The 10,389-nt window shown below is 39.6% G+C and overlaps 1 protein-coding gene across 1 annotated transcript; it reads right to left on the minus strand.

Moving 5' to 3' along the window:
- Positions 1-5,578: 5,578 nt before the first annotated feature.
- Positions 5,579-9,441, minus strand: LOC311147127 (complement factor H-related protein 1-like). Its single transcript, XM_084183757.1, has 7 exons — positions 9,331-9,441; positions 8,870-9,061; positions 8,285-8,461; positions 7,321-7,386; positions 6,252-6,422; positions 5,968-6,141; positions 5,579-5,742 (listed from the first exon to the last, which is right to left on the minus strand). Exons 1-6 carry the CDS (start codon positions 9,389-9,391, stop codon positions 6,026-6,028), a joined length of 783 nt encoding a protein of 260 aa, XP_084039883.1. The 5' UTR covers positions 9,392-9,441; the 3' UTR covers positions 5,579-5,742; positions 5,968-6,025.
- Positions 9,442-10,389: the final 948 nt, after the last annotated feature.

Below are 10,389 nucleotides of genomic sequence, written 5' to 3' on the forward strand. Positions count from 1 at the left end.
AATCAATTGAGAGAAACTGTAAATTCCAGAGGGCAGGCTTTGAAATCTATTGATTTGACGAGGTGTGAATGAAGGAGTCAGGCGCAGGAGGTAAAACACCGAAGTCCAGAGTTTATCCCGTTTACATAAATAAAACGCACCTAGCGTCAAAACAAAACTATCACAAGGGAAATATTCCACCTTGGCAATAACAGGAAGAGTACCTCAACCGAGCTACTCGCTCTCACAATGAAACAATCACTCACAAAGACAAGGGGAACAGAGGGAACACGTATACACATACTAATTAGGGGAATGAGCACCAGGTGTGTGTGATTGACAAGACAAGACATGACAAGTGGAGTGATGAGAATGGGATCGGCAGTAGCTAGTAAGCCGGTGACGACGAACGCCGAAACCTGCCCGGACAAGGAGGGGAGGCAGCCTTGGCGGAAGTTGTGACAGTTGAAGTCATGAAGCAGATGTTAAGGCATACATACAGTGGGGGAAAAAAGTTTTTAGTCAGCCACCAATTGTGCAAGTTCTCCCACTTAAAAAGATGAGAGAGGCCTGTCATTTTCATCATAGGTACACGTCAACTATGACAGACAAATTGAGAAAAAAATATCCAGAAAATCACATTGTAGGATTTTTTATAAATTTCTTTGCAAATTATGGTGGAAAATAAGTATTTGGTCACCTACAAACAAGCAAGATTTCTGGCTCTCACAGACCTGTAACTTCTTCTTTAAGAGGCTCCTCTGTCCTCCACTCGTTATCTGTATTAATGGCACCTGTTTGAACTTGTTATCAGTATAAAAGACACCTGTCCACAACCTCAAACAGTCACACTCCAAACTCCACTATGGCCAAGACCAAAGAGCTGTCAAAGGACACAAGAAACACAATTGTAGACCTGCACCAGGCTGGGAAGACTGAATCTGCAATAGGTAAGCAGCTTGGTTTGAAGAAATCAACTGTGGGAGCAATTATTAGGAAATGGAAGACATACAAGACCACTGATAATCTCCCTCGATCTGGGGCTCCACGCAAGATCTCACCCCGTGGGGTCAAAATGATCACAAGAACGGTGAGCAAAAATCCCAGAACCACACGGGGGGACCTAGTGAATGACCTGCAGAGAGCTGGGACCAAAGTAACAAAGCCTACCATCAGTAACCGCCAGGGACTCAAATCCTGCAGTGCCAGACGTGTCCCCCTGCTTAAGCCAGTACATGTCCAGGCCCGTCTGAAGTTTGCTAGAGTGCATTTGGATGATCCAGAAGAGGATTGGGAGAATGTCATATGGTCAGATGAAACCAAAATATAACATTTTGGTAAAAACTCAACTCATCGTGTTTGGAGGACAAAGAATGCTGAGTTGCATCCAAAGAACACCATACCTACTGTGAAGCATGGGGGTGGAAACATCATGCTTTGGGGCTGTTTTTCTGCAAAGGGACCAGGACGGCTGACCCGTGTAAAGGAAAGAATGAATGGGGCCATGTATCGTGAGATTTTGAGTGAAAACCTCCTTCCATCAGCAAGGGCATTGAAGAAGAAACGTGGCTGGGTCTTTCAGCATGACAATGATCCCAAACACACCGCCCGGGCAATGAAGGAGTGTCTTCGTAAGAAGCATTTCAAGGTCCTGGAGTGGCCTAGCTAGTCTCCAGATCTCAACCCCATAGAAAATCTTTGGAGGGAGTTGAAAGTCCGTGTTGCCCAGCGACAGCCCCAAAACATCACTGCTCTAGAGGAGATCTGCATGGAGGAATGGGCCAAAATACCAGCAACAGTGTGTGAAAACCTTGTGAAGACTTACAGAAAACGTTTGACCTGTGTCATTGCCAACAAAGGGTATATAACAAAGTATTGAGAAACTTTTGTTATTGACCAAATACTTATTTTCCACCAAAATTTGCAAATCAATTCATTAAAAATCCTACAATGTGATTTTCTGGATTTTGTTTTCTCATTTTGTCTGTCATAGTTGACGTGTACCTATGATGACAATTACAGGCCTCTCTCATCTTTTTAAGTGGGAGAACTTGCACAATTGGTGGCTGACTAAATACTTTTTCACCAACTGTAGGCCAAATAATATTTATTTAGCAGACACATGCCAAAGTTCAAACAAATATTTACAGTTTCAGTATGAATTGCACCAATTTCGTAAAACTTTGTTGTCCAATTCAACCACGGAAAGTCTGAGTTACCAAGTATTATATTGTTACCTTTTGACATACCAAAACTGTAAAGAAAAACATGCTGATGCTTTGAATTGATATGGTGCCAATTGCCAAATAGAGGAGAACATGTAGAAATGTTTAAAAAATATATTAAATATTATCCTTGGACAGAATTACATTAAATGACAATAACATCTTAAAGATTTGAAAAAAGTTCAATCCGCATCGTGGAAATACAGCGTTACAGCCTGATTGAAATTTAAAGGCAATTTTCCCACGTTAGCAGAGACTGTGTTCACTATAAACGCTGCATATGTCAGAAAATTAGCTTTACATTTCTAGCGTACAACCTGTAATGCTTCAGCGATACAGACTGAATAGAGACCTAAGGACCTCTTACAAATAACATTATACATTCACACTGTGTCTTTAATTAATTCACCTGCTAAGACTTAGATATAGCAGAATACTGTGGCATTACGGTACCTGCAATCGGTTTTATCAATGCCAGGTTTGTTACAATATTTATGACTGGCTGAACTAAACTGAGGTAGAAATAGGATATTTTTTAATGGAATATCTCATTTGGATGAGATTACCGATAGAGTCAATGTGGTCCCCTCCACTAGATGTAACATCTTAAAGATCCACAAAGCTTTATCATATTAAATGTATAGATTCAGACATTTTTGTTTAATTTTGACATGTCTGTGTCCACCTTCTTCTATGAAGGCCATATCTTCAGATTTCACCTTCCACTAGATTGTATTCATCGTACTGTTCAAACTATTAAAATATGTTTAATGGTGAGTTCTGTGTTTTGATCTTCTGAATATGTTTCTGGATAGTTAGTTGGTGGTTACTGTCAACTGTTGCTGTGTGTTGTGTTTGACACATTTGTTTGTGAAATGATTTGGTGTAAAACCAACATACGCATATAAAAGCACACACAAATGTATAATTATATATTTTATATAGATCCAAGCCATGATATTTTCTACATGCATCCATGTTCATTGTATACCGTACATTCAATTGATTTGTCTTTCATTGACTATCAGTCGTTTGCTGCTTTAAATGAATGGAGGATCAATATCAAGTGTATCGCTGATCAACTGTTTCATCAATTGTTTCCCATTATCATATTCAACATGTCTTTTTCATAACTTTTTAATCATTCAGAAGGATTGTCTAAATCTTGTCAGACAGCCTCCTATCCTAAGATGGTGGACCTCCATTCCTCTCTGCTCCCCTACTAACACCGTGTGTTGTAAGGCACATTCCATATCATGAACCAAATGTAAAAGCAATTTTATCAAACATATCACAAACAATCTTCATTCGTGGCCAACGTGGGAAGTCCTCTCTTCCAGGGGATTTGCTGCAGATTTGGGTGTGTTGCGTTGATTCAACGGCCCTTTTAAGAAAATACACCACCTTGTTGTAGTTACATAAGAGAATAGAGGCTCACTACAACTAATGGAAGCATTTATGGGACTGCCCTCAACATTTCTTGATTCTATTCATGTACAGTGGGGAAAAAAAGTATTTAGTCATCCACCAATTGTGCAAGTTCTCCCATTTAAAAAGATGAGAGAGGCCTGTAATTTTCATCATAGGTACACGTCAACTATGACAGACAAATTGAGATTTTTTTTCTCCAGAAAATCACATTGTAGGATTTTTAATGAATTTATTTGCAAATTATGTTGGAAAATAAGTATTTGGTCACCTACAAACAAGCAAGATTTCTGGCTCTCACAGACCTGTAACTTCTTCTTTAAGAGGCTCCTCTGTCCTCCACTCGTTACCTGTATTAATGGCACCTGTTTGAACTTGTTATCAGTATAAAAGACACCTGTCCACAACCTCAAACAGTCACACTCCAAACTCCACTATGGCCAAGACCAAAGAGCTGTCAAAGGACACCAGAAACAAAATTGTAGACCTGCACCAGGCTGGGAAGATTGAATCTGCAATAGGTAAGCAGCTTGGTTTGAAGAAATCAACTGTGTGAGCAATTATTAGGAAATGGAAGACATACAAGACCACTGATAATCTCCCTCGATCTGGGGCTCCACGCAAGATCTCACCCCGTGGGGTCAAAATGATCACAAGAACGGTGAGCAAAAATCCCAGAACCACACGGGGGGACCTAGTGAATGACCTGCAGAGAGCTGGGACCAAAGTAACAAAGCCTACCATCAGTAACACACTACGCCGCCAGGGACTAAAATCCTGCAGTGCCAGACGTGTCCCCCTGCTTAAGCCAGTACATGTCCAGGCCCGTCTGAAGTTTGATCCAGAAGAGGATTGGGAGAATGTCATATGGTCAGATGAAACCAAAATATAACTTTTTGGTAAAAACTCAACTCGTTGTGTTTGGAGGACAAAGAATGCTGAGTTGCATCCAAAGAACACCATACCTACTGTGAAGCATGGGGGTGGAAACATCATGCTTTGGGGCAGTTTTTCTGCAAAGGGACCAGGACGACTGATCCGTGTAAAGGAAAGAATAAATGGGGCCATGTATCGTGAGATTTTGAGTGAAAACCTCCTTCCATCAGCAAGGGCATTGAAGATGAAACGTGGCTGGGTCTTTCAGCATGACAATGATCCCAAACACACCGCCCAGGCAACGAAGGAGTGGCTTCGTAAGAAGCATTTCAAGGTCCTGGAGTGGCCTAGCCAGTCTCCAGATCTCAACCCCATAGAAAATCTTTGGAGGGAGTTGAAAGTCTGTGTTGCCCAGCGACAGCCCCAAAACATCACTGCTCTAGAGGAGATCTGCATGGAGGAATGGGCCAAAATACCAGCAACAGTGTGTGAAAACCTTGTGAAGACTTACAGAAAACATTTGACCTGTGTCATTGCCAACAAAGGGTATATAACAAAGTATTGAGAAACTTTTGTTATTGACCAAATACTTATTTTCCACTATAATTTGCAAATAAATTCATTAAAAATCCTACAATGTGATTTTCTGGATTTCTTTTCCTCATTTTGTCTGTTATAGTTGACGTGTACCTATGATAAAAATTACAGGCCTCTCTCATCTTTTTAAGTGGGACAACTTGCACAATTGGTGGCTGACTAAATACTTTTTTTCCCCACTGTATATCTGACACTGGGAAAACCCCCATTGAGGTTTGATTGTGTTTAATATCTAACTGTGTAGAGATGCATAAACACTTACCATATATTAGTTTTGCTGGTAACCTAAATGGGATGACATGGTAGTTAATATTTAGAATCAAATGAGGCTTACAGTAGCATTTTCAGTAACTCACAAGTAAAACTATGTAACTTAAAGACAATAAGTCATTTTTCTCACTCTTGACAAAAACCTGTGAAGAATGTGTTTCAGTTGATTATGTTCTCTTTACTACTGTTGCATTAGACTTACAATAGGAACTGGTTATTTCTCCATTTTGACATCGAACATCTGCAACAAGAGGACGACCATAGGAATCAGTTTGTCCACAGATCATTCTCTGAGGTCCTTCCTTTATAAACATATCTTGTGCAAGACTCAGCCAATGATGACGTCTTGGTTCCAGTTTGCAGCCCCCTTTGTAAAAAGAGAATGAATATAAAAGTGTTAATGAAGGCTTATTCATTATGAGGCAAGACATTGAGTTTGTGATAATATATGTTATAGTGACTCATTTACAGTACACATTAAAAATAATGAACTAAACTAAATAATAAACAACTGATAAAGAAAGAAAACATTGTGTTGATTGAGTCCAGTATATTCTGTTTCTTTTTGTTGTGAATAACACATCATACATACATGTACATCTGTCAATGGTCACATGTCCATTCTGACATCGAACATCAGCAACAAGAGGTCATCTGTAATTGTCCTGTTCTTTACAGAGAAATGTCTGACTCGCTCCTTCCTTCACAAACATATCTTTTGGAAGATCCAGCTGGTCAAACTTATTTTTTTCAATGGTACAGGGAGCTGGTATATAAAGAGTTGATATAAGAGTGTTAATGAAGGTTGATATATTATGAGACAATTAGGTGTGTGATGGTATCTTGTTAATTTTAGCAAAAACATCATTTATTTACCTTTACAAGTGGGTAGCTCTGACCACGTTCGATCACTACGACACATCACTTTCTCTGGGCCCACAAGTTTGTAATAGTTAATGCATTTGTAGGTCAGTGCCATTTGATTGCTTTCAGGGTCAGTGATAAAATCCCCATTATCAACTGTTGGCTTCGCTCCACACCTATCAACTGAAGAACAAATACAGCTCTTCAGGATTACAAGGATAATGCACATATTGTTCTGAGACATTTCAGCTCATAAACCAGGCCACTGCCAGGTGAAAGGAAATGCGGTAACAATTAACTCTAAGCATTCAGGTATAATGCATTAGGATCAGCTATGATGCATTATAAGACTTGTCATTAGCATGTACGACCCCTTTATGTCTCTTGTAATCATGTCATAATGATCTGGACAAAATATCAGCCAGTTGAAAATTCTATGCATACAGAGACAAAACATATTAATTACATTTTACATTTTAGTAATTCAGCAGACGCTCTTATCCAGAGCGACTTACAGTTAGTGAGTGTATAAAAACAATTCATACTGGCCCCCCGTGGGAATCGAACCCACAACCCTGGCATTGCAAGCGCCATGCTCTACCAACTGAGCTACCCTGGGCCCACCGTGAGTGGGTCCCACCGTCCCACCGTCCCACCGGCGTGATTTAGGACTTCTAACCCCTTTTTAACACAGTGTATTTGAGCTACAGACTTCCGGGTTGTACCATTGGATTCGTCTATTTCTTCTGCATCCGTTAGTACCAACCTGTGTGATTAACGAGGGCTGAGCTAGAGTGGTGTCTGTGAGACAGGGGCGGATCCCAAAGGGGCCCGGGGCCGGGTCTTTTTTTACAAAAACGTCTATGGAGTCAGAATGGTTTGAGCTACAAATTATTAAAAGCTATCTACGAACACTCACGTTTAACATGTTTTGCTTTATGACGCTCACAGGCTAATTATAAAGCATTACAATAGGAGGATTTAAGTAAGCGTTACCGGACTATCTTCTATTTGGTTCACTAAATAAGATTATAAAAATACGTCTAATGGTGAAAAGTGGAAAACAGAAGGTTTGAATTACCAGGTAAAATTTGACCACTAGGTTGTGGTCTGGCAGTGGGTCTGACATTGGGTGAGGACTCATCACCTGTTAGAGACAGTTACAGTAGATATATGTAAAAATGAACCTGGTATGAAATGTGGCATTAGACATTGGAAACTGCAAGACGTAAAAAAATACGTTGATTCTACAGCATGTTGTATTTTACATTGACTTTTCCTGCATTCGTTTTTGAGTGAGGAAGGCCATGAAATGAAGGCCTCTTTGCAATCCGCATCGTGGAAATGCAGCGTTACAGCCTGATTGAAATTTAAAGGCAATTTTCCCACGTTAGCAGAGACTGTGTTCACTATAAACGCTGCATGTGTCGCCTCAATCAGAAATTAGCTTTACATTTCTAGCGTGCAACCTGTAATGCTTCAGCGATACAGACTGAATAGAGACCTAAGCACTTCTTACAAATAACATTATACATTCACACTGTGTCTTTAATTAATTCACCTGCTAAGACTTAGATATAGCAGAATACTGTGGCATTACGGTCCCTGCAATCGGTCTTATCAATGCCAGGTTTGTTACAATATTTATGACTGGCTGAACTAAACTGAGGTAGGAATAGGATATTTTTTAATGGAAAATCTCATTATCAATATCCTCCACTAGATGTGCCACCATTCCCTCTGTCACCAGAAGTGCTGTGGCCTCCTTCACCTGTCCCACATGCAATGATATAACATGATTAATAACATTAGCTTTAAGGCAGTTACTGCACACTACACAGTTTTGGCCACAACTAAATGAAATAATGGATATAAATGGTATATCTCTACGTCCAGTTAGAGGTAATGTTGCGAGCCAATGCTAACTAGCGTTAGCTCAGTGACTGGAAGTCTACCGGAACGGCTAGCATGCTCAAGTTGATCTGACTCTGGGTAAGTAGCTTAATTGCCGAAATTTGGCACTATCCCTTTCAGTCAGTACTCACTGCATGTGGGGGCTGAAGTCCATTCTCCTGAAAGGCATAATATATTTGCATTCCCCTCCATCATGTAGGATTTTTTGCATTTATAAACCACTATTGATCCATCTCTGAACTTGTTTTGATATTGTTGAACGATGGTTGCATGGTCCACTTGAGGAGGCGCATCACAAGAACGACTGGCTGTGAAGATAAAGTACAAACAATGATTAGTGAAGAAACAAAGGACAACGAAGTACAAGAGATGATAATACTGAATGTTGTTCACAACACAAATGTATCATATGTCCTGTCACACCAAAATCCCCTCTTTCCTATGTAACCGGTGTGAAATGGCTAGCTAGTTAGCGGTGCGCGCTAGTAGCATTTCAATCGGTGACGTCACTCGCTCTGAGACCTTTAAGTAGACGTTTCCCTTGCTCTGCAAGAGCCACGGCTTTGGTGGAGCGACGGGTAACGGTGCTTCGAAGGTGACTGTTGTCGATGTGTGCAGAGGGTCCCTGGTTCGAGGCGAGGAGAGGGACGGAAGCAAGTTTTTACACCACATAAGACTCTTTGCTGTAGATCAAGGTTAGAGCAGACAGTACTTACCCTTACACAGAGGACTATCAGACCATCTACCATTCTCACATTTGATTATCCCCCACCACCCTTCCATTGGTGTCTTCAGACCTCTATCACAGGCATAGGTCAAGGTCATGCCATCCTGGTACATTTCCTGCTCCGGGTCAACAAAGCCATTGTCCAGTTGGGGTCTTTGACAGCCTTTTCCAGATTCTTGAGCTGGAAAATGACAGAACATACATTTATTATTATCCATCATTTGTCTGCACAATGACCTTTGTTCAACAAATACAGTATATCTTGGCTAAGAAATTAATAGATGAGTGTTTCTGCCATGTACTAGGCCTATTTATTAATTACACGTGACACCAAATATAGGCACTGCCTTAAGAAAAAAGATCAGTGCACACAATTAATTGCATATATGTAAAGAATACAAAATGCAATTTTCTTTGAATGAATAGTGTATATCAAAATACCTTCCTTACCTTTAACTTTGTAGGACCAGATATGCAGTACGATAATGACATACAGTGGTATTTCCTTCATTCTCTCCACTGGTGTTACATGTACACTGAGAAATGAACTAAAATGAACTAACTGGAGTGTGCGTCTGAGTTGGGGCTTTTAAAATTTAACCAAGGTCATTATTGTCAGGGGTGGATCTTAGACGTGTGCTTTTGCGCGGCACTGTGGGAAAATACAAGATGTCACAATTGACAACGAAGGCTTTTTTTTACAGTGGAAAGAAAGTGAATATATTAACATTTAAATATTATTGTTTTTTATATTGTTTTTGTTCAAATCTGAAATGATGTGTTTCATTCTTTTTTTTAAACAACAATCTTATGTTAAGACCCATGAAACTGTCAAATGGGCCAACAACTACTTCCAAATATTTCTTATTTTCTGTAAACATCTCACCAAAGTTATTAGTATTTGATCATTTTGAGACTGTTTCAGATGCATCCATGTTGAGAAATGTAAATGACTGCTGTCATGCAAGGTGCCATATTGTGCTTTTGTTAACAATTCATTTTAGGAAATGTCCATGAGTATGTTCCTGTGAAAATATGAATCCACACAAAAAGAATGTTGTGTTAAGATATGAACTAATCAATTGTTGACACGTGTGTAGTTTTGATGGAGCTATTTGATTTAAAGAGATATATTGAAAATGAAAGTAATATTGGATTTTGCAATGACAATGGGCTATTTTGCTAAATTAGAAGTATGTTTCGATGTCTGAATGAACAGTTTTAAGAGCATTGGCCTTTGTTCCCTTCAAATCAATTGAGAGAAACTGTAAATTCCAGAGGGCAGGCTTTGAAATATATTGAAGTCATGAAGCAGATGTTAAGGCATACATAGGCCAAATAATATTTATTTGGCAGACACATGCCAAAGTTCAAACAAATATTTACAGTTTCAGTATGAATTGCACCAATTTCGTAACACTTTGTTGGCCAATTCAACCACGGAAAGTCTGTGAGTTACCAAGTATGATATTGTTACCTTTTGACATACCAAAACTGTAAAGAAAAACA

The sequence above is a fragment of the Coregonus lavaretus genome (assembly GCF_964263955.1).
Source record: "Coregonus lavaretus genome assembly, chromosome: 19".
Classification (NCBI taxonomy): Eukaryota; Metazoa; Chordata; class Actinopteri; order Salmoniformes; family Salmonidae; genus Coregonus; species Coregonus lavaretus.